Raw genomic sequence first — 23,037 nt, forward strand, 5'->3', positions numbered from 1 at the left:
CAAACCCCTCAGGGAGTGGCAAGTTCCACAGCTGGCAGTTCTCTGCGCTTAGAATGAAGGCTTCTTTTGTACCTTTTATTCTTAGCTGTGAGCCCTTAGTCTCCAATTCTGGCACGAGGCACCTCACACCATCTTATCACATGTAATTGGCACACTACGTTCAATTGCCTTGTGTATCTTATTAATGGAATGGGCTTGTGTGGTGAGCCACCGGATGTGCCGGCGCAGTGTAATTTCACACCCCGAACCTCGTTGAGCTCAGACGACTTATCTGATCATGTTGCAAGGTACTGCTTCCACCAAAAGGAATTTCAATCAGACGATGTGGCACAAGAAGCATTGAGAAAGAAGCACCAAGAACACCCAACCTAGTAGCAAAACAGCAGGAATTTGAGAAACAGTGTCGGGGAAGAGGACAGATGTGAAAACTGTTTATTCATACTGAGGAGGTTCCCAGCCATAAGGCGCCCGTTGAAAAGCACAGCACTTCTGTGACAACACACAAGACACGGCCGTGGCTTCACAGCTGCAGCTAATCCCAACTCGCCCCACAACACATTCGTCTGCCCTCTGACCATCACTCAATGTCCCTCCAACTTTATTCAAGTCTTCTCCTTAAAACTCTTTCCTAATCTCCATGCTATGAATGGTATTTTCTTAACACATAATTTTGTAGATAAAGAAAAACAAAGTGTCACTAGTTGGTGCTTTTTTATGTGAATGAAAGATCTGACATTATTTCCCCCTCAACCCAGAAAAGAAGAGGGAGGAGAAAGCATGAAGAAGTCTCATCCTTAACCCAAACCATTCACATCCAAGTCGCACAGGCCGGCTGGCTCTCCTCGCACCTCCGGTCACTTGGCCTTCTTGCCGCCTTTCTGGGCCTCCAAGGCAGCCATCCTCGCCTCCTCCTCTGGGATGAACACGCTGACAGTGAAGTCGCTGGTCTCCGAGCCATACTTGTTCTTCACAACCAGCCCGTATTTGCCCGAGTCAGCAGTGCTCACGCCGTTGATGGTGAAGTACGCGGTCTTCCCGGCCTCGAACTTGAGGTTGCAGTGGTCATCTGAGGCCAGGGCCTTTTCGTTCTTCAACCACGAGACCTCCGGAGGCGGGTCTCCCCACACATTGCAAGTGAGATTAAGGGCCTGCAAGACAGGTTTTATGGGAGAGAAGAAGATAAATTAGATATAATAGACACAATGTCAACAATCTTGCCAGCTACTGGCTTGGCATGACCAAAGGGAGGATAAGTAAAAACCTCCTGGACCAGGGTTTAAAGGAGTTATGTGGGTGCACCCGTGTGAGTTACAGTTCGAAATAACATCTGAGGGGACCTCCTCAAGGCCTTTTAATGCTCCTCAAGGCCTTTATATGCTTTCTGGCTTCTGGAATGCTTATTATCAAAAACACACAAAAGAGTTTAGGTCTATTCCGCATTTTCACTTTCTCCTTCATAAACATATAGATGCCTTTTGCTCTATTGTGGCATTTTGGGTTCTGTCTCAGTAGAGGAATCTCATTGCTGTAATTGCCACCTGCTCCCTTTTGCATTTCATTTGTGTCAAAGAGCCGGGCAGCAGAACCACGGCAGCTGCTTCAGATAATGTTACCAATTTTCAAAATTCCACCACCATTATTTTACTTCTCTCCTCAAACCCCACTCAATCTGTCACAGTTGCAGTGGTTCCCTACCAAAATGTATTCCTAAAGAAAATATTCTCATCTGTGCCGAAACCTTATTCTAAAAGATCAATATTCTCAATATATATGTAGATACAAGGTCTACAGTTTTACTTTACCTTACTTTTTTTAATTGGAAAAAAATTTAGATAATTGTAAATTCACATGCAGTTGTAAGAAAGAATAAAGAGATCCATAAGAAATAATAAAGAGATCAGGTGTGCTATCTACCAAGCTTCCCCAGTGGTAACATTTTGCAAAACTGTAGTACAATGTCATAACCAGTATATTGACATTGAGGCAATCCACTGACCTTATTTAGATTTCTCTAATTTTACTGGTGCTTATTTGTGTTTGCATGTGTTTCATTCTATTCAATTTACAGAATATTTTCATCACCACAAGAACCCCTTGTGTTGTCCTTTTATAACCACACCCAGCTCTCTCCTCCAACTTCCAACCTCTGTTCCTAATCTCTGGCAACCACTCATCTGCTTTCCATTTCTAATATTTTGTCAGGTCAAAGATATTATATAAATAGAATCAAGCAGTCTATAACCTTTCAGAAAAACCTTTGTAACTCAGCACAATTACTTGCAGATTCATCCAAGGTGCTGCATGTATCGAGAGTTTATCCCTTGTTACTGCTGAATAGAATCTCATAGTATGTTTATGCCCGTAAGGGCCATCTGAGCGTTTTCCAGTTTTGAACTATGATGAACTAAGTTGCTATGAACATTTGTGTACAGGTTTTTATGTGAGCATAAGTTGTCATTTCTGTGGGATAAATGCCCAGGGATACAATTGCTGGAATGTATGATAAATGCATGTTTCATTTTTTTATTTTTTTAATTAAAAAAATAGAGAATAGAGATGGAGTCTCATTATGTTGACCAGGCTGGTCTTGAACTCGTGGTCTCAAGCAATCTTCACATCGTGGTCTCCCAAAGTGCTGGGGTTACAGGCATGAGCCACCACACCCAGCCCATGTTTTTTTTTTTTTCCCAGAAATTGCTAAACTGTTTTTCTGAGTGGCTATACAATTTTGGGTTACATTCCCACCAGAATATACAAGTGATTCAGTTTCTCCACAGCCTCTCCACCATTTGTTGTTGTACACCAGCCCACCCAGCTTCTATTCTTTATTACAGCAATTCCGATAGGTGTGGTGTGTTATTTCATTGTGGTTTTAATGTTCACTTGCCTGGTGACTAATGATGTTGAATTTACTTCACATTTTAAAATTCCATTCTTGTATTTTTATCTTACTAAAATCCAGACGTGATAAGGAAAGAACTAGGGCTCACAATGTATAGAGAAAACGCCCATCTACCCATCATTCTAAAGAGTCTTACATGATTATTTGTTACCCCTTTTGTAGGTGTATCATTTACAATTGGATAGATTAAGAAATCTGTTTATCCCCCATCACTAATTAATATTTCTTACTGAATTACCCTACAAATACATTTCAGTCAAAAAAAGAGGAGTCCAATTATTATCCTTAAACTGAATGAGCAGATTAGGTATATGCTCTTGGAAACTGTGATTACCTGTAGTTAAAGCTTTTAACAAAGTCAAACAAAAAGTCCCAAACACTCCTTGACAGTCTAGTGGTTAGGAAAAAAAAATGCAAAAAACCAAAAAACGAAACTCCCAAACACCTTAGGTGTCATGGAAAACTCTTATCCACACTTCAGATTTGAGTTCTGCATTACAAAGTACTGTCATATACATTCTCTTTAATTCTCAGTACGACCTACAGAGTTGTATATTTTTAACCTGATTAGGTGAGGAAAATGCAAAAGAGAGTTGAAGAACAAAAGAAGCCCTGCAGTGAGTGAGCTTAAAATTAACCGTGATCCTATTTTCCACCTGCGAGGAAACATAGTTGAATGAAACCTACCTCTTGCTAAAGCATTTCCACATGCCTTGCTTCGTTACCCAAATTCCAGTCACCCACTGTATGTCTTCACTGCCCTTTGAAGTGGAAAATTTGTTCTACTACAAATATCTCTACCCCTAGGACTGGTATGTTAAACTTGTTTTAATTTATTTTCCATTTATTTTTTGTAGGCAGCATCTTACTGTGTGGTCCAGGCTGAAGTGAAGTGGCATGTCATGACTCACCGCAGCTTTGACCTCCTGGGTTTCTTGAGAGAAACAGACAGGTGTGCACCACCATCCCCAGCTGACTTAAAAAAATTTTTTTGTAGAGACGGGGTCTCATTATGTTGCCCAGGCTAGTTTGAACTCCCGGGCGTAAGCAATCCTCCTGCCTTGGCCTCCCAAAGTGCTGGTTTACAGTCATGAGCCACTGCACCCAGTGGCTGTAAACTTTTTAATGAAACATAAAGATAAAAAAAGTGAATCCAGGTTAGAAATTGTGTTGATTCGCTCAGACTGTGTAGAGTTAAATGAAAGTAAGGAAGGCCTCATTTGGCATCTTTATCTTACAGGGACTCTTCGGAAAATGCACAGTACTTGTTGGGGACAAGTTGCAGTGATTTACCTGACGCCAAATTTACAATGTTGTGAACTCTTGGAGAGATCATTATAGAGACAGGTTACATCAGTTTAAAACCAAATGGAAAGAAACCAGAGGGGCATGTTCTATTTTTGTGTGTGTGTATGTGACAGGGTCTCTGTCACCCAGGCTGGAGTGATCTTGGCTCACTGCAACCTCCGCCTCTTGGGCTCAAGCGATCCTCCCACTCAGACTCCCGACTAGCTGGGACTACAGGTGTGTATCACTACACTCGGCTAATTTTTTGTAGAGATGGGGTTTCGCCGTGTTGCCCAGGTTGGTCTCAAACTCCTGGGCTCAAGTGATCTGTGCCCCTTGGCCTCCCAAAGTGCTGACATTACAGGCGTGAGCCACTGCACCTGGCCTAGGGGCACATGTTCTCAGGATCCCCTGGAGTTCTGTCACAGGGGAAAAAAATTAATAAAAAAAGAAAGAAAGAAGCCCATTTTCAACAGAACTAGAGCCTATAGAAATTTCCATATTCCACTGTGTTAGAGGTAATTTCTTTCTTCAATTGTATTTGTCATAGAGTTAACACAGAACATTTTCAGTTTCCCATAATTTTAAAGGGTGACTTTTGAAAGATACTAAGTGGTCTACATATGTCTATTAGAGACAAACTTTTATCCTGATGCTTGACCTATAAAACATTAAGATGATTGGAAAACCGACTGCTTTTTTTGAGATGGAGTCTCACTCTGTTGCCTGGGCTGGAGTGCAGTGGCATGATCTTGGCTCACTGTAACCTCCACCTCCCAGGTTCAAGCAACTCTTCTGCCTCAGCCTACCAAATCGCTGGGATTACAGGCACCTGCCACCACACCAGGCTAATTTTTGTATTTTTAATAGAGACAGGGTTTCACCATGTTGGCCAGGCTGGTCTCAAACTCCTGACCTCAGGTGATCCACCTGCCTCGGTCTCCCAAAGTGTTGGGATTACAGGCTTGAGCAACCGTGCCTGTTCAGAAAATCAACTGATTTTTAACCTTGTGTTTGGTTACTTTGGTTAAGTATAAGCAGCTATGGAATAAGATGAGGGTGGTGGGCTGTTAAGTGTATCTTAAAAGAAGGAACCAAGGTTGGGGTGCTGGAACCTGTTTCTAGTGCAGAAGGAACAGGCACAGGCAGGCTCCATGCTTACCTTCCCCTCCTGGATGGTGACCACATCTGGGAGACCTCCCAACACCCGGGCACGATCTGTAAGCATAGGCATTTTGGGTTAATCACTGCAGTGGCAAGGCCAGTGGCCATACTCACAAAATCACCCAGGAAGCTACAGTTCCAGTTCAGTTTCCTTCTCCTGATTCTTCTATACAGTTTTCAATATGCAAAAGAAGAAAATGACCCAGGGATTCAGGATTTTTCTTTTCTTTTTTTTTTTTTTTTTTTTGAGACGGAGTCTCGCTCTGTCACCTAGGCTGGAGTGCAATGCCAAGATCTCAGCTCGCTGCAACCTCCACCCACTGGGTTCAAGAGATTCTCCTGCCTCAGCCTCCCGAGTAGCTGGGATTATAGGCGCCTGCCACCGTGCCCAGCTAATTTTTGTATTTTTAGTAGAGATGGGGTTTCACCATCTTGGCCAGGCTGGTCTTGAACTCTTGACCTCAGGTGATCCACCCACCTCGGCCTCCCAAAGCGCTAGGATTACAGGTGTGAGCCACTGCGCCTGGCCCTTACAATGTTTCTTGATGTTTCTTTTCTCCAATACATACACACTTTTATGAGACACTGTATCTGCAAGTGACTAACAACCTATTGTATGATTTGCAGCCAAGAGGTTTCTCAGGATGTCTGGGTTGGAGCTCAAGTCAAGGGTAGGGTGACATTCTTTACAATGTAACCTGAGACCTTCTTTTCATAGATATTCTTACTCAAAAGACTAAAATGAAAACATATGTAGAACACCTAAGATTTAAAAAAGAAAAAAAAAACACTTCCACTCTCCTCCATCTGTAGTCATAATAGCAAAACAAAATTATCTTTTGAATCTATCCCAGGAGTACTTGTGAAAATGGTTTACTCACTTTTCTCGGCAATGGCAGCTTGTCTGTGGTTGAGAGAAACAAACAAAGAAGAATTTAGTGTTAGTATTACTTCAAAGTAGCTAAACTTGACGACATTTTCATCGCCTCAGAAACATTTTGCTGTTCAATGTAACAGTGGGAAGTGCTACTTCTATTGTATTTTCTGAAATAAAAGGCTCTTTCTAACACTCAGAGGGGTAAGCAGTAATGCAAGCTTCCAGGGAAATTAGTGCATGCAAGTGGCATTGGTTAGGACAAGGGACTTACTTCAACCTCTGGAATTCAGCATAGGCCTCCTCGTATGCTTTAAACGAAAAAAGAAGAGTTAGAATTTTCTCACCCAGAATTGACGACACACAGGGATATTAAAATTCACAACTGGAGATCATTGTGATCGGTCCAGACTTTGATTAAGACTGTGCTTATGTGTTCACTCCACAGCTTAATGTGCTTAACAAGGTCAGGAAATACTTTCTAGGCACAAAATATGAAATAGTAGATTTTAGAAGCTTTCAACTCAGCCAGAGGGTTTCAGCCCCTCAAATGGAAAGGCAGAGATTAACTCCAACAAAGAAAAACATGGGAATAAATATCTGTTTCTTTTCTTTTTTTGAGACGGAGTCTTGCTGTGCCCAGGCTGGAGTGCAATGGTGCAATCTCGGCTCACTGCAACCTCCACCTCCCAGGTATAAGCGATTCTCCTGCCTCAGCCTCCCAAGTAGCCGGGACTAATCAAGTAGCATGTACCACCACATCCAGTTAATTTTTGTGTTTTTAGTAGAGACGGAGTTTCACCATGTTGGGCAGGCTGGTCTCAAACTCCTGACCTTAAGTGATCTGCCTGCCTTGGCCTCCCAAAGTGCTGGGATTACAGGCATGAGCCACTGCGCCCAGCCATAAAAGTCTGTTTCAAAGAAAAGCTGGCTGTTGAGTAAACATCCTGAGTGTCAAACAAAAACAAAAACAAAAACAAAACCTTTCTCTTATTAAATTATCCCAGACATCAGAGCCTCCTAGATAGGCAGTTAACTCTCTCTCTGTTATGCTGTCTGGTCTATTTGGGTGAAAAAGCACAATGAGTTACTGTAATCACAGAGGGCGCTGGTGCTTGCCTGAAGCAATGTTTCTTATGCCATGATGGAGAGGGGATGAAAGGCAAGTGGGACAAGAAAATGAGATCTATATAATTCTTAAATAATTTTTTTCTGTGCCTGTAGAGTAAGCCACTTTGATTAAAGATCCAGGCAGCTTCTCTGGGACTACAGGCGCCCGCCAGCATGCTCAGCTAATTTTGGTGTTTTTAGTAGAGACCGGGTTTCACCACGTTGGTCAGGATGGTCTCGATCTCCTGACCTCGTGATCCACCCGCTTTGGCCTCCCAAAGTGCTGGGATTATAGGCGTGAGCCACTGCACCCGGCCTTGTTTTTTTTTGTTTGTTTTTTTTTTCCAAGAGACAGGGTCTTGCCATTGCCCAGGCCGGAGTGCAGTAATCATAGCTTGAGGTAGCCTCAAACTCCTGGGCTCACATGATCCTCTCGAGTAGCTGGAACTATAGGTGTGTGCCACCACACCTAGTTATTTTTAATTTTTTTTATTTTGTAGAGACAGGATCTCGCTATGTTGTCCAGGCTGGTCTTGAACTCCTGGGCTCAATCGATCCTCCTGCCTCAGCCTCTCAAAATGTTGGGATGACAGGTGTAAGCCACCATGTCGGGCAGGTAGCTTCGTTTTGAAATCCCTCTCACCTCATCTTTCATCTCCTCAGTGGTCTAGGAATCATAGTATTTTAAGTCTAGAGAGTGCTTAGATAATACTAGTTTATTCCCTCATTTTACAGATGGGAAAAATAAGTATAAAGCTAGGCTTAAAGTTGCTGGTCCTGAGTTTTTCTCATCTGTAAAATGAGGGGTAGACTGGTTAGGCGGACCCAGGCTGAAGTCAGTGCTTCCCTTGTCCCCACACCACTCTGAGAGAGAGGTGGGAATGGCCGAGCCAATCTGTGCTTGGTAGCAGTGGCAATGCTGGTAGGACAATCTACAGGCTTTTCCTTAAAAAGGATTTCAGAGTGGGGTAGTTAAATAAGCTTTGGTGGACCAGAGAGTAAAAATAACATTTTAAAAATTTTAACTTTTTCCACCCCCTTACTGCCTCCCTTTTTCGGTTGTGTTTCACACTGTCAGACGGAGAGTGGAAGAAATCCCCCGTCGCCGTGCGCTGGTGACGCAGGCCAAGTGTGTCCTAGAAAGCCTGCGTCCCTCTGGGCCGGCTGCTCCCGTTACTGTGGGTCCTGCGGAGAGTCCTTCTAGTCACCGTGAGTGGGTGCGGTGAAGACAAGGGGATTCAGCCCCAAAAACACTCAAAGCAGGGCTGAAGGGCTACGCTCTAAATGACGAATCTGCTCTCTGAGGTTGAAAGAACCTGAGTTACTGAATATTGAGGTTGTATTTATTTATTTATTTATTTTTATTTTTTATTTTTTGACAGAGTCTCGCTCTGTAGCCCAGGCTGGAGTACAGTGGCGCAATCTCGAATCATGGCAACCTCTGCCACTTGAGCTCAAATGATTCTCCTACCTCAGCCTCCCGAGTAGCTGGGGTTACAGGCATGTGCCACCACAGCCAGCTAATTTTTATATTTTTAGTAGAGACGGGTTTCACCATGTTGGTCAGGCTAGTCTCGAACTCCTGACCTCAGGTGATCCACCTGCCTCAGCCTCCCAAAGTGCTAGGATTACAGGTGTGAGCTACCGTGCCCCCCTGAGGTTGTATTTTAAAATGAAGGAGTAGAGGAAAAGTCAGTCCACAGCTGTCTTTATTAACTTTAACACAGTATAGACTATTTTATTTTATTTATTTTTAATTTTTTTAGAGACAGAATCTTGCTCTGTTGCCCAGGCTGGAGTATAGCAGTGTGATCTTGGCTCACAGCAGCCTCAACCTCTTGGACCCAAGTGATCATCCTAGCTCAGCTTCCTGAGCAGTAGGGATTATAGGTATAAGCCACCACGCCACCACACCTGGCTAATTTCTTAAAATTTTATTTTTGAAGAGCTGGGGTCTCACTATATTGCCCAGACTGGTCTTAAATTCCTGGCCTCAAGTGATCCTCCCACCTTGGCCTCCCAGAGTGCTAGGATTAAAGGCCACCATACCAGCAGACTATTTTACTTTTGTAAGAAAGAATAGGATGAAGAGTATAGTTCTGGGAAAGGGAGAAATGGCCCAGTATTTTTTAACTTTTTACTTATAACTGAGTATTTTTTATTATTTATTTATTTTTATATTTTATAGAAACGGGGTTTCGCTATATTGCTCCAGGCTGGCTGGTCTTGAACTCCTGGGCTCAACTGATTCGCCTGCCTCCCAAAGTAGCTGGGACTACAGGTGTGTGCCACTTTGCCCAGCTACTTTTTTTTTTAGAGATGAGGTTTCACTATGCTGCCCAGGTTTGTCTTGAACTCCTGACTTCAAGCCATCCTCCTGCCTTGGCCTCTCAAGGTGTTGGGATTACAGGCATGAGCCACCATGCCCAGCTCCCTTCATTTCTTTTAAAAGGCTCATTCATCCAGAGTAAATTTGAATCTGCAAAATATCTGTTTACCTTGTCCAGAAAGATCCACTGTCTTCTGATGTCCAGTTTTGCCATCAAAGAGCTCCATGACGTACTTCCCTTTGTCATTCGGGGTGGGCTCATTGATTTGTAGCCAGATCTGCTCTCCAGTGACCCCGGTCTTAACTCTGTCTGAGTACCTAATGGCGGCCCCACTGTGAAAACCGAAGAAAACTTCCTTAGCGTTTGCTTCCATCCAGGGCTGATCTTTACTTTGTCTCTTATTGAAGCTCTTGCCGTAAAGTTTTATAGGCTTGCAAAAAGCGAGGGATCTGCATATGTTATTCTTCTGCTTCAGAAAAATTATGGGCCATGACACACAGAACTGGGATTCCAAGGCCCAAGTTCTGACGGTCAGAATATTTATTTATTAATAACTCCTCATAGCAGTCTGAGGCCCAGGGCAAATCACAATACTAATACTTCTCAGTGGTATTATTATCTTTGTTTTAGTTTGGATTTATTTGTAGGACTAGGGTAATCTATAAAGCTAAAAGGCCAAACTACATATTATTTTACTGTATATTTCATCTAGATAATCTATGGCTGTAAATCAGATTTCACAAGCTAGTCCAAAAACAACACTTATGGAGGCTCAAGTGGTTGACTAGACCAAATAATTAAGATGCTTATGCTTTGCTGGTCTAATAGCAATTTCCTCAAAACATCCTTTCAGTGTTCTCATTTTTGAACAAGTAATTCTTTTAGAGAAGATATAAAGCTTTTTGATTGATGATTCAATGAATTTTACTTCTCTGACACTTCAGACTGGTATATTAGAATGTCCTAGATGTCACAGAGGAATTTCCTGGAATTTGATCTATTTTAGCTTATAATTACTTTCCTAAAATGTATTCTGAAAGAAACAGAACAAAGGAATAAGCCCCAACATTCGACACTGGAATTTTACCAATTCTCATTTTTATGACTCAGTTAATAATAAATCATAATACTAGCGAAAACACTGTTTTACATAACAGTAAAGTCATCTTAAAGAAAACACAAATGGCTGCTTTGCGGCACCTGGCTCTGGCTAACTGTTCAATCTAGCCCAGTGGGCCCCAACCTTTTTGTCACCAGGGACCGGTTTCGTGGAAGACAATTTTTCCACAGACCAGGTAGGGGGAGGGTTTCGGGATGACTCAAGCATATAACATTGATCATCAGATTCTCACACGGAGCGTACAACCTAGATCCCTCACATGCGCGGTCCACAATAGGGTTCGTGCTCCTGTGAGGATCTAATGCCGCAGCTGATCTGACAGGAGGCGGAGCTCAGGTGGTCATGCTCGCTCCCTCGCTCACCACTCACCGCCTGTTACCCGGCCCAGTTCCTAGTAGGCCACGGACTGGTACCCGTCTATGGCCTGGGGTTTGGGGACCTCTAGTCTAGACTTCACGCAGCTGGAATCCAGTGGTAGGTAGTGCCATGATGAACCGGGCTCTGGAGCCAGGCTGCCTAGGCTCAGCCTTGACCCACCTCTTAGCTGTGTGACCTTAGGCAGGTCACCTCCCGGAGCCCTAGCTTCCTCATCCCTCAAGGGAGGAGCACCTCCCACGCAGAGTGGTGAATGTGAAATGAATTCACATACGTAAAGGGCTTTCAGCAGCGCCCCCCATACTGTCAATGCCACTGAGGGTACAGGGTGGGGAAACTTACTATCTGTACCCTCCTGGGGATGCCACGGGACCTTCTTCTCAGTGGGGCTCCTAGGAACATTTGCAGTTTGGAACATTTGCATCCTGAGGTTGGACTGAAGGTGGCTACACTCCATCAGATTATCTATGCCAGGCCTCGGTTCTCTTTCAGCTCAGGATATTTCAAGGAAGCACGGAGGTTAAGGACACTGTCAAGAGTGTAAACGGGAGGCCTGGTTTGATTTGGAAACTGATTTCTGCTCTTGGAATCCCGGAAGCTAACTTGAATAGAGTCCCTGTATAACTGCACGGAGGTTCAAACCCATCTTCCCCAAAGTCGCCTTGAGCTCTCCAAAGCCTTCTGAGGGTGGACCAGAAACATGCTAATGTCTCACTCTGCCAGGCGCTATAACATCAACAACAATAATCTTGGGCACTCATTGGATTAGGCTTCTTTGGTGGATGCCCACTCATTCATACTGTGGGAAATTAGGTGCCTCCTGGTGCACACTGCTTCATCTCTGTTCCAGACCACAGAATGTGTTAACCGTGTGGATAGAGAGAAGGGTAAGAATGTGGCTCCAGATGCCTGGCACAGCAGAGGGAGCCCAAGCACGACTGTCTGGAGGTGGAGGCTGCGTTATAGAGGTGTCCGTGAATTATGGTACTTCTTCAATCACAAATAAAGACGTACTGTAACTATTACCGGCCTCAGCACGTACATGTTGAGGGAACGAGCTAACCTCCCAGTAAGAGAATGCCCTGGTGGTTCTGTCCTGTGCTCACCAGTGTCAGACTTGAGAATCAAGAAGACTCCTTACTTGAGAAGAACATGAAAATTTTTTCCCTATCCTCCTCTCTTCCACTGGAGAAAGAATTTATTTTTCTTTCTTTTTTTTTTTTTTTTTTTTTTTTTTTTTTTTTTTTTTTTTTTGAGAAAGTGTCTCACTCTGTCACCCAGGCTGGAGTGCAGTGGTGCAATCTCGGCTCACTGCAACATTTGCCTCCTGGGTTCAAGCAATTCTCATGCCTCAGCCTCCCCAGTAACTGGGATTACAGGTGTCCGCCACCACGCCCAGCTCGTGGTTTTTTTTTTTTTTTTTTTGTATTTTTAGTATAGACAGGGTTTCACCATGTTGGCCAGGCTGGTCTTGAACTCCTGACCTCAAATGATCCACCCACCTTGGCCTCCCAAAGTGCTGGGATTACAGGTGTGAGCCACCGCACCTGGCAGGGAAAGAATTTCTACACAGCAAGTAAGTTCCCATTTACTTACTTGTGGGACCAGTTAACTTTCAAATCCTCCACGTAGTAAGTTACAAAAGAGTACAGTCGGATGCCCTCGGCTGTGCTCTGGATTTTCAGGTCTGTAGCAGACAAAGCTGAAAGAAGAAAAGAGCATATTTCATGCATCTGCATGCCCCTCCTGGCAGGAGGATCATAAAGCATTGTTGTGGTGTGAAATGTTTAACTTACCTATTTTTTTGCATACTTCTGTCATCAGTTCCTTAAAGGCTGTGGAGAGAGATTCAGAGCCAAAACTTTAGCATAAAAATTCTCAATGTAAGGTTAAATCTCAAATTCTTAGTTCTCAAAACTTCCCTTTCTGGATGAAAGGAAATGGAAACAAGGTGAATTTGTGGACCCACTGAAAATGAGTATTCTTTGAGGAAATAGTTTAGTTTTATCAGGTTTTAAAGGATCCCTGCTTATTTTGATTTTTTTCCCCTTGAATTCTTTGTAACAATCGCCATATTTACATTCTAGAGAAAGGGCCATAAGAGATTTCTAGGAAGGTTCTTGACTTTGGGATTCTCTTTCTTCTCAATTCCCAGGAAGCCTTAGTTTACATTAGAGGACATTTTCTTATCCGTGTCATTGATTTATACTGAATTAACCATGTAGGTCTCCTGGCCTTCATCAGCCTGATAATGCTTTTCGCCAATAAACACATTTAGCCCCACCTCCGCCCAAAGTAGGAAGGTGAAATTAGTCAGATTTCTGCTGTTTGTTAGCAATATTATTTTTAAAATCTTGTTCAGGAACAAAATTGTAAGTTTGGGGGTCCCAGGTAGATTTTCATCATCATGATATATTTGTCCTTAGCGGTCTCTGAAAAATGGAATTTGCTTTCTTGCTCTGCTAAAAACTGCAAGGCTTCACATTTCATATGTAAATCTTGCTTGCTACCTTTGGAGTGGACTATTTTTTGTCATGCTTCTGACAGAAGTTTTTGAGCCTGGAATATTTTTATAGAGTTGAAACAAAAATGATTTAAATTGAAAACAGACCCCTTGTGGACTCTGGACTATAAATTCTCTAAGGATCAAAAATACACTTCTGATTTCGAAGACGACTAGAAGTGAGGTATTTTTGAATAAAATAGTTCACTCTGCTGGAATTTCACTTAAGCCAAAATCTGTGGACAAAAAAAAGTCAGCATGACTTCAATTGTCAGCTCAGTCTCAATCATCATTCTGGTAAGCTGTATGCAGAAACACACAAGACAGACGCCAGCGGTTGGTGGACTGACCTTCATCCACAAGCTTCAGTCTGCTCTTATCTTTTCCTCGGTCATCTTTCAGGATAACTTCATAAATCCCAGCATCTTTCTTGGAAAACTAAGGGGGAATAGATATACCACATTGCACCTTTCATAGCTGCAGGGCATGGTATCTGTAATTTTTTTCTTCTGCTTCTTCTTTTTTTTTTTTTTTTTTTTTGAGACAAGGGTCTCACTATCAGCCAGACTGGAGTGCAGAAGTATGATTATAGCTCACTGTATCCTTGAACTCCTGGCCTCAAGTTTGGCCTACCAAAAGCCCTGGGATTACAGGTGTGAGCCACTGCACCTGAGCTGGTATCTGCATTTTTAAAGGCCCTTGATTTACAGAACTGCGATCAAAACACTCTTTGACTAAGCATCTAACTGCGTGAGTGATGAACCGCTCACAGATGCAGACATGCACCTCTCCGTAATAATTTGACCAGTGAGCTAGCAGTCCTGACTTTTTACCTTCTAAGGCTGTAACTGATATGAGGCTTAAAGTCCTTACCTTTTACTCTACCTTCATTTATTAAAAACAGTGATCACTAGCTTTATAGTGATATATTTAAATGCCGTGCTTTTTTAAACAAGAAGTAGATAAAAATCTATCCTTAAATGAAACCATGTCTGATGTCTCTGCACTTTTAGGACCAGGAGGCTTAAGTACAACTGAAGAAGGATCCACTTCACTGCCCATATATGGATAAAAGCAACTCAGAAAAGCGAGTTGTGGCATTCAGCTAATATTGGTTTGCTGTCCACCAAATCCACACACGTCACAAGGCTAGAGAAGCTTTTGTGTTCCTACAGCAGTTGAAAGTAAGCTAATATAAATCCCCTGGTCATGAAAGGAATACAGAATCTAGTCACTGTTTTGGGATAAGACAGAGGGTAGAGAGCTAATATATTACATTTTGCATTTATAATCGCCTACCTCTGTTATAAGCAGGGTACATATACCATCCTTAAAGTCGTGCTTTTCATCCACTGATATCTCCCTCTCATCTTTGTACCACACAATATGAGTCTCCTTCTTAATATTTGCCACCTAGGAGCAAAACCATAATTACTTTTTTTAAAATAAGGAAATGTACTCTTGTGAAGTTAAATAGTTCTTAATGCAGCAAGATATAAAAGAAAAAGCACTGAACATGGAGTGAGAAGACACAGATTTCTAAAGGAATCAATGGAAAGCGATTTTAATTGAGAAAAGAGTTTACAATCAAGTGGACACCAATAGAATAAACCTAAACCAATAGCATCTCTATTTCCAGCAGTGAAAATTTGACTTTAAAATCACATGGTAAGAAAGAAAAGAGAGAATAGATACATTCATACTGATATACATACTTAAACGAAAATAGAAATCTCAAAACCAAAGGAAGACAAATCCCATCAGATTAAAATACAGGCTGTGTTAGAAAAACAAATGACTTTATTAAAGGAATGGAATGAGTAAGCCCCAATCTATATCTAAAAATTTAGTAAAAGATAAATGAGGCATTGCAAATATATGTGGAGGGGAGGCATGGATTAATAAATTAATTACTTAGCAATTTTGAGGAGACTCACTCAGATACACTAATCTCCTCATCATGTCATCTATTTCAAATGGACTAAACAACCGCATGTGGTTAAAGGGATCTTGAGCTTTATCTACAGTGCTTGATTTTTTTCTTTTTTTACAAAGGAGAATATACTCATGTATTTCTTGTATAATTCAAATTGTATGAAAAAGTAAAGACTGGCCGGGCGCGGTGGCTCAAGCCTGTAATCCCAGCACTTTGGGAGGCCGAGACGGGCGGATCACGAGGTCAGGAGATCGAGACCATCCTGGCTAACACGGTGAAACGCCGTCTCTACTAAAACATACAAAAAACTAGCCGGGCGAGGTGGCGGGCGCCTGTAGTCCCAGCTACGTGGGAGGCTGAGGCAGGAGAATGGTGTGAACCTGGGAGGCGGAGCTTGCAGTGAGCTGAGATCCGGCCACTGCACTCTAGCCTGGGTGACAAAGCGAGACTCCGTCTCAAAAAAAAAAAAAAAAAAAGAAAAAGAAAAAGTAAAGACTTCTTACAAATCAAGAAAACTATCTCAAAGAGCCCACTGAATAATGGGTGAAAGGTACATACCATTCCCCAAAGAGAAAATACAACTATAAAACCAACAAAGAAAGTGTTACCTCATTATACATGAGAATATACAGGTTTTAAAATACGAAACAATTTCAGCTGATAAATAAACATAGGAACCACCCTGGTAACTGCAGTAAAACCACTACACACAATCACTCCGCAGCTTTGGGCTTTGCTGAGTACATTGCTCTTGAAATTTGGACATAACTCTTGTGTGGATCCCGGAAGTTCTGCTTAGATAGTTGTTACAAGAGATACTAGGTCCTTAGGGCATGAAGGTTTTTAGGTGTTTTTTTTTTTTTTTTTTTTGCTGTGGCCCCTTCCTGCACCTGCCCAAAGTGGATCGTGTCTCCTTGCATCTGAGCTTTCTGTTGTCTGGGATGGCAAAGGTCATAGCTCCACATGTGGACTCCTGAGGGAGAGGAAGGTCCCAGTGTGCAAGCTAGGGTTCCGCCTGTGTTCGTTGTTTTGTTTTTGTTTTTGTTTTTGTTTTGAGACAGAGTCTCACTCCCTCGCCCAGGCTGAAGTGCAGTGGCATCATCTTGGCTCACTGCAACCTCAGCCTCCCGGGTTCAAGCGATTCACCTGCCTCAGCCTCCCAAGTAGCTAGGACTACAGGTGTCCGCCACCACACCTGGCTAATTTTTGTATTTTTAGTAGAGACGTTGTTTCACCATGTTGGCCAGGCTGGTCTCGAACTCCTGACCTCAAGTGATCTGCCTGCTTTGGGCTCCCAAAGTGCTGGGATTACAGGCGTGAGCCATCGCGCCCAGCCCCTCCTACATTTTTTTGAGTAGACTAGCACCAAGCAAGACCCACCATTCTCTTGTGAGTCTGAATGATTAGCTGAGCATACTCCAGGAACTGTAATGCCACATGTGAGGGGCCAAATTTACAGGAATTCCACAATAATGGAACAAAGAGCTATGGGGAGACAGAGGGAGTGGGAGGCCTTCTAGAGATGACTGTGCTGGGCCTGGAAAGGATTTTGTCAGAGAAGCTGAAAGAAGGTCATTCCAGGCATTGGAATGACAGCGTAAGCACGAACTGTGTGAATATTCACAACCCATTTCCAGGCTGCCCTTGGTTGCTCAGAATCTGGGAATGGGGCTGACTCTCCTGAGGAAGGCCATCACAGGACACCAGAGCTCCTCTGCAGAGGGCCACAGCAAGCACAGAAGGCGAGGGATGTGTGGGCTTTTGCAAAGGGATGGTTTATAGGGAGGGGCCATGCGGATGAGGAAGTGAGTCGGGGACAGCACGACAGGGCAGCTGGGATAAGAGAGAAGCTGAGGGCTTCCGCTGCTGCCTGAGAAAGAGTTTTTCAAGCAGCATTGCCATTTCCTGTGAGGCTAAAACCTAGAATTGATTTTCCTTATATGTATTTCTGATAGACTACTGTTTCTCTGAGTTTATCAGATCTAGTAGACACTGGGGCACTTGGGTTCTGGGTTTTATCATGACAATTGTGAAATCCACACCAAATGCCACACCTACGCTTCCACTTGTCCTTGTCAGCCAGCAGGACCTTCACGCTCCCGCTCCAACCTCACCCACCAGTTCCTTACCCCAAACATTTCTGATGACTCACTCAGCTACACACCACAAGCTAAAGTACAAACTCGTTTAGAATGCCATATAGAATTTTTTTTTCCTGAATCTTTTCGAAGTCCTAATAAGACAATTGGTTTTGAGTTGCCAACTCTTTTCCACATCTCTCCCTCAAGCCAGCACAGTGGCTTGGAGTCAGTGGCACAGCTGGGGAACACCCAGGGGGGTTGTTGCGCCAGCCTCACAATTTACTTAGCAAGGTCCACGAAACACTGCAGCTAGAGTGATTCTGGAATAGGTCTATGACTTAGAATACAGATTTGGCTTAAGACAAAAACAATATGAGAGTCTTTGGAGATTACTAATTAGATAAAGGTCGAGGGTCTTACTAACTAGGTCATTAGTAGTGACTAGGAATGATCACCTTGCCTTCTCATATTTTATGTCGTTTTATTTTAAATCTTTCTTATCAACAGATGATTACAGTAACATTCAACAGTAAATATGTGTCCCACTTATCATTTTGGCTCAGATGAAAGAGATGAAAAATTGATCTTCCTCTTCTCTACATTCTATTTCCCTTGAATCAAATACTAAAAATTTATCTATCTCTTACCTTGCATTTCAATAGTACATTACATTCACCAGTCACTTCCCAGCTCAAATACTCAGCAAAGTGAGGACCTATAAAATTTTAATGACATTAGCAATTACTCTATTAATCACAAATGCAAAATCAAAGCTCATACTTAAGTCCTAAGGTGATTTATGTCTGAAGTCAAATTTTCAAAATTCTAGATTTAGCTTTTAAATATTTTAATGTCTACCTATTTAACTGTAAATATTTTCAATTATTTTAATTTACTAGGCATTATTAACATAATAATATTCATTTTAATTTGTTATGGAAAGAACCTTGGAATATTTTGTACAAAAAAAATCAAAATTTTTCTCTTTATCCACTGCCTATTTTTACCTTGTTTCCTGATCCATTCTTGCCGCTGGAATTCAGCTTCTTTCTGGAGCTTTTTGAAAACTACAAATTGAAAAACAAGGAAGTGTGAAATTGAGTTGGGTGGTATAAATGCACATGTCAGCTACCACCCCAAGTGATTTATATTCATTACTGTAACACTCATACATTGTGACAAGCCTGCTCATTTTTTATCTTTATAGATGAAGAAATAGGCTCAGGAAGGTTGAATAAATTGTACAAGGTCATAAAACTAGGAAACAGTGAAATGATATTGGATGTTGCAAACACAGAGCTCTGGCCAGCCTTTCCATTGCCTTTGTAACTGCCACATTTTAAATCTGGGTGGCAGGAAGGGAGCAGCTGATTTACTACAATCTAGTTACAATGGATGATTAGTAGATTCGCAATGCACTACTTTTGCATATTTTTATTCTCAATATTAGTAATTTACAGTAAGTACACATGGCAAAACAGTATCATGGTTTGTTTCTGAGACACATACAGTCTTTGTTGTATTGCAATCTCCCTCACTGGAGAATTTGAGCAATAAACATTTGTTTATATATGAAAGTGTTTAAATGCAGTCTTGCCTGTGGGCTAGGGATAAATTTGGTGTTCTTTTAACTTAACTTTCATTTCTATGAAATAAAATACCATGTAAAGTATTAACTGAAAACTGTATTTTTTTTTTTTTTTTTTTTTTGAGACAGAGTCTCACTCTGTCGCCCAGGCTGGAGTGCAGTGGTGCGATCTTGGCTCACTGCAACCTCTGCCTCCCAGGTTCAAATGATTCTCATGCCTCAGCCTCCCAAGTAGCTGGGACCACAGATGCATGCCACCACACCTGGCTAATTTTTGTATTTTTAGTAGAGGCGGGGTTTTACCATGTTGGCCAGGCTGGTCTTGAACTCCTGACCTCAGGTGATCCGCCTGCCTGGGTCTCCCAAAGTGCTGGGATTATAGGCATAAGCTACTGCGCCCAGCTGAAAATTGTATTTTGAACATTAGAATTCAATTAAGAAACAATTCAAATGACAACTTTTGTGCCATGGGGTATTTGGATTGAAGGGAGGAGCAAAGCCTGCTGGTTAACGTTCCACGGAATTCTTACCATCTCCAATGAGAACAACAGTAGAATGGTTAGTTGCTTTTCCATCTTGAAGCTGGAAAGTGTACGTTCCCTCATCCTCATCCTGTAGCTTCTCCATGAACATTTCAATGATGCCAGTGTTTCGGTCAATATGCATTTTATATTTCTTCAGTGTGAAAAGAAAATGACAGAGAAATCACTGAGGCAGATATTTTACTTGGATGACAATAAGCTTGATGAAATAAAAATAAACCCCAAAGAATAATAATTTTAGGCTAGGTGCAGTGGTTCATGCCTGTAATCCCAGTACTTTGGGAGGCTGAGGTGAGGACTGCTTGAGGCCAGAAGTTTTAGAATAGCCTGGGCAACAAAGCGAGACCTTGTCCATATAAAAATAGAAAAATAGCTGGGGCACAGTGGCTCACACCTGTAATCCCAGCACTTTGGGAGGCTGAGGCGGGCAGATCACCTGAGGTCAGGAGTTTGAGACCAGCCTGACCAATATGATGAAACCCCATCTCTACTAAAAACACAAAAATTAGCCTGGTGTGGTGGGATGCTAATCCCAGTTACTTGGGAGGCTGAGACAGGAGAATTGCTTGAACCCAGGAGGCGGAGGTTGCAGTGAGTCGAGATTGCACCATTGAACTCCAGCCTGGGCAATAAGAGCAAAATTCTGTTAAAAAAAAAAATGGAAAAATTAGCCGGGCATGGTGGTGTGCAACTTTAATCCCAGGTACTCAGGAGGCTGAGATGGGAGGATCTCTTGAACCCAGGAGGTCGAGGCTACAGTGAGCCATGATTGTGCCACTGCCCTCCAGCCTGAGCAACAGAAGGAGACCATGTCTAAAAAAAAATTAAACATTAAAAATTAGAGTAATAATTTAAATACAATTTCTTCATAACTGAACAAGTTCTTCATATTCTTATACTCAGGAAAAGGGAAATATTATATGGAGTTTTTGATCTAGAGCCGAATGGATTAATAAAAAGTCTGAAATTTAGTTTCTTAAATCTAAATAAAGTTTTGTTACCCCAAGTGACAAAATGTCAAAAAGTTGTCTTTAGACTCTCACATTACCTTCCAGATTACATTTTATTTATCTATCTATCTATCTATCTATCTATCTATCTATCTATCTATCTAGAGATGGATTCTTGTTCTGCCGCCCAGGCTGGAGTGCAGTGGTGCAATCTTGGCTCACTGCAACCTCTGCCTCCCAGGTTCAAGCGATTCTGCTGCCTCAGCCTCCCGAATAGCTGGGACTACAGGTGTGTGCCAGCATACCCAGCTAATTTTTGTATTTTTAGTAGAGACGGAGTTTTACCATGATGGCCAGGCTGGTCTTGAAGTCCTGACCTCAAGTGATCTACCCACCCCAGCCTCCCAAAGTGCTGGGATTACAGGCATAAGCCACTGCTCCTGGCCTACATTATTTTTAATGAGTAGAATAAAACTATAGGCAGCAGAGGCAGGTATCTTGCTCATTTATCACTATCTCCTTGACATCTTGCACATGCATGGTATATAATAGTCAATTAATAAATATCTGCTGAATTAATACTTGAAAAAAATGCTTCTAAATCTATTTACTTTCTCTTTTTTTCTCTTTTTAGAGACAGAGTCTGTTGCCCAGGCTGGAGTGCAGTGGTGCAATCATAGTTCACTGCAGCCTCGAACTCCTGGACTCAAGCCTCAGGCCTCAGGCTCTTGAGGCTAGGACTACAGGCACACACCACCATGCCTCACCAATTTTTAAAAATTTTTTGTAGAGATGATGCTTCGCTATGTTGCCCAAGCTGGTCTCAAACTCTGAGCCTCAAGCAATTCCCCTGCCTCGGCCTCCCAAAGTGCTGGGATTACAGGTGTGAGCCACCATGCCTGGCCCTATTTGCTCTTAATGAATGGAAAGAGCCCTATTAGACTATACTTATTTTATCATATTGTTTAGACAAATTTTTTTCCCCAGAATGTAAAGATAAGTTTTAGTCACTGGGCATGCAAGCACAAATTCCATGATAGATTTGAATTTGTTAACTTTTGCTATATATAAACTATCACAGAATGAAGGCTCAGGCCTGGGATGAACTCTGTGATGCCATTCATGCTCCCGAGCCTCCCCTGCAGGAAGTCCGTCTCCAACTGAGATCACATTTTTGCTTAGCATCCCCCTATCCTATCCTGCTCCCCAACAATAAATCACTTGAACAAGAAACAACTTCAGACTATCTTTCTAAGAAACTTGACTTAAGAGAGCAGGTGCATACTCTCAAGGCAACACGTGTGCACGCTTGAACACGTGAAGGGGAGTACGTCTATATGCACGTATGCATGAATGTTCACTCACTGACTGTGGGGTGATGGGTGAGGCCAACAACACTTTTCCTTCCTCTCCCCTGGCCAGGTGGTGATCGCAGCAGTCGAGGGAACATTTTGAAAGTGGAGAGGAGATGGGTCGCAGTGGACACAGGAGTCAGGAGTGACTTGTCCTGGCCCCACAGCAAGTCACTCTAGGCACTGGGAAGCACTACGCTGCATACTCTCCTAATATTCATGGTACTCGTTTCCCTCTCACTAACAAGTCCTCACATGTTTTAAAAATACATCTCAGTGAAAAGGGAAAGGGTTGCTAATAACAGTCACAAACCACACCTCCTCTGCCCTTTCAGTTTCCCATTGACACCCATGATAGCACAGGTGACAGTCAGAGCACCTGAACCCCCAGTTCTTCAGTACTACTGGGCACTGGCCTGATCTTGACTTGACTGATGTCTGTGGGGAGGACAAATAAAGCTTAGATGTTGTAGCTCTATAAAAACGATGCTTATGTTAAAAGGAAAGGAAAGAGTATTTTTTATATATATATATGTAACTACCTATGTAAATATGACACAGACATACACACAGAGAAGCATAGAAAAATGTCTTAAAAAGTATATACCAATATGTACATCAAAAAGCCATTAGAAGTGTTACAGCTCTTTTAGAATTTGTCTAGCAGGCTTTCCGGTTTTTGCTGGAAAGACCCCCCAGCACTGCCACCAAATTAAGAAAAGCCGTAAGAATGTGCGATTAGCCCTTTCTGAGTCTTTAATGCTTTTTGCAGTAAGGATGTATTGTGTTTTTAACCAGAAAAGCAATGAAAGGTATTTTTATTGAATTTTTCAGAGCCATTAGGCAAGAGGCCTGTTCTTCATATAACGAATCAAGTCCGTGCTGAGGTGTCCAGTGTGAGTATAATGTGAATTCAGGCAAGG

The 23,037-nt window shown here is 42.4% G+C and overlaps 1 protein-coding gene and 1 non-coding gene across 9 annotated transcripts in view; one reads left to right on the forward strand and one right to left on the reverse strand.

The window, feature by feature from the left end:
- Nucleotides 1–403: 403 nt before the first annotated feature.
- MYOM1 (myomesin 1) overlaps nt 404–23,037 on the reverse strand; it is a 177,513-nt gene continuing 154,879 nt past the window's right edge. For 7 of the 8 annotated variants that reach the window (XM_015121625.3, XM_015121623.3, XM_077974888.1 and 4 more), the window contains 12 exons: nt 19,801–19,945; nt 18,690–18,749; nt 18,330–18,397; nt 14,965–15,078; nt 14,016–14,103; nt 12,959–12,997; nt 12,759–12,864; nt 9,836–9,999; nt 6,502–6,538; nt 6,235–6,257; nt 5,352–5,407; nt 404–1,148 (listed from right to left, as the gene is read on the reverse strand). In XM_015121625.3, coding sequence (XP_014977111.3) covers nt 855–1,148; nt 5,352–5,407; nt 6,235–6,257; nt 6,502–6,538; nt 9,836–9,999; nt 12,759–12,864; nt 12,959–12,997; nt 14,016–14,103; nt 14,965–15,078; nt 18,330–18,397; nt 18,690–18,749; nt 19,801–19,945 — 1,194 coding nt within the window. In that variant the 3' untranslated portion in view covers nt 404–854. The remainder of the gene's footprint in view (nt 1,149–5,351; nt 5,408–6,234; nt 6,258–6,501; nt 6,539–9,835; nt 10,000–12,758; nt 12,865–12,958; nt 12,998–14,015; nt 14,104–14,964; nt 15,079–18,329; nt 18,398–18,689; nt 18,750–19,800; nt 19,946–23,037) is intronic. The other variant, XR_013408196.1, reaches the window with a different exon arrangement.
- On the forward strand, nt 22,748–22,810 carry LOC114673878 (U7 small nuclear RNA). The gene has a single exon (XR_003724732.1). It is a non-coding gene; the product is annotated as a U7 small nuclear RNA (small nuclear RNA).

Source organism: Macaca mulatta, chromosome 18 (assembly GCF_049350105.2).
Source record: "Macaca mulatta isolate MMU2019108-1 chromosome 18, T2T-MMU8v2.0, whole genome shotgun sequence".
NCBI classification, from domain to species: Eukaryota; Metazoa; Chordata; class Mammalia; order Primates; family Cercopithecidae; genus Macaca; species Macaca mulatta.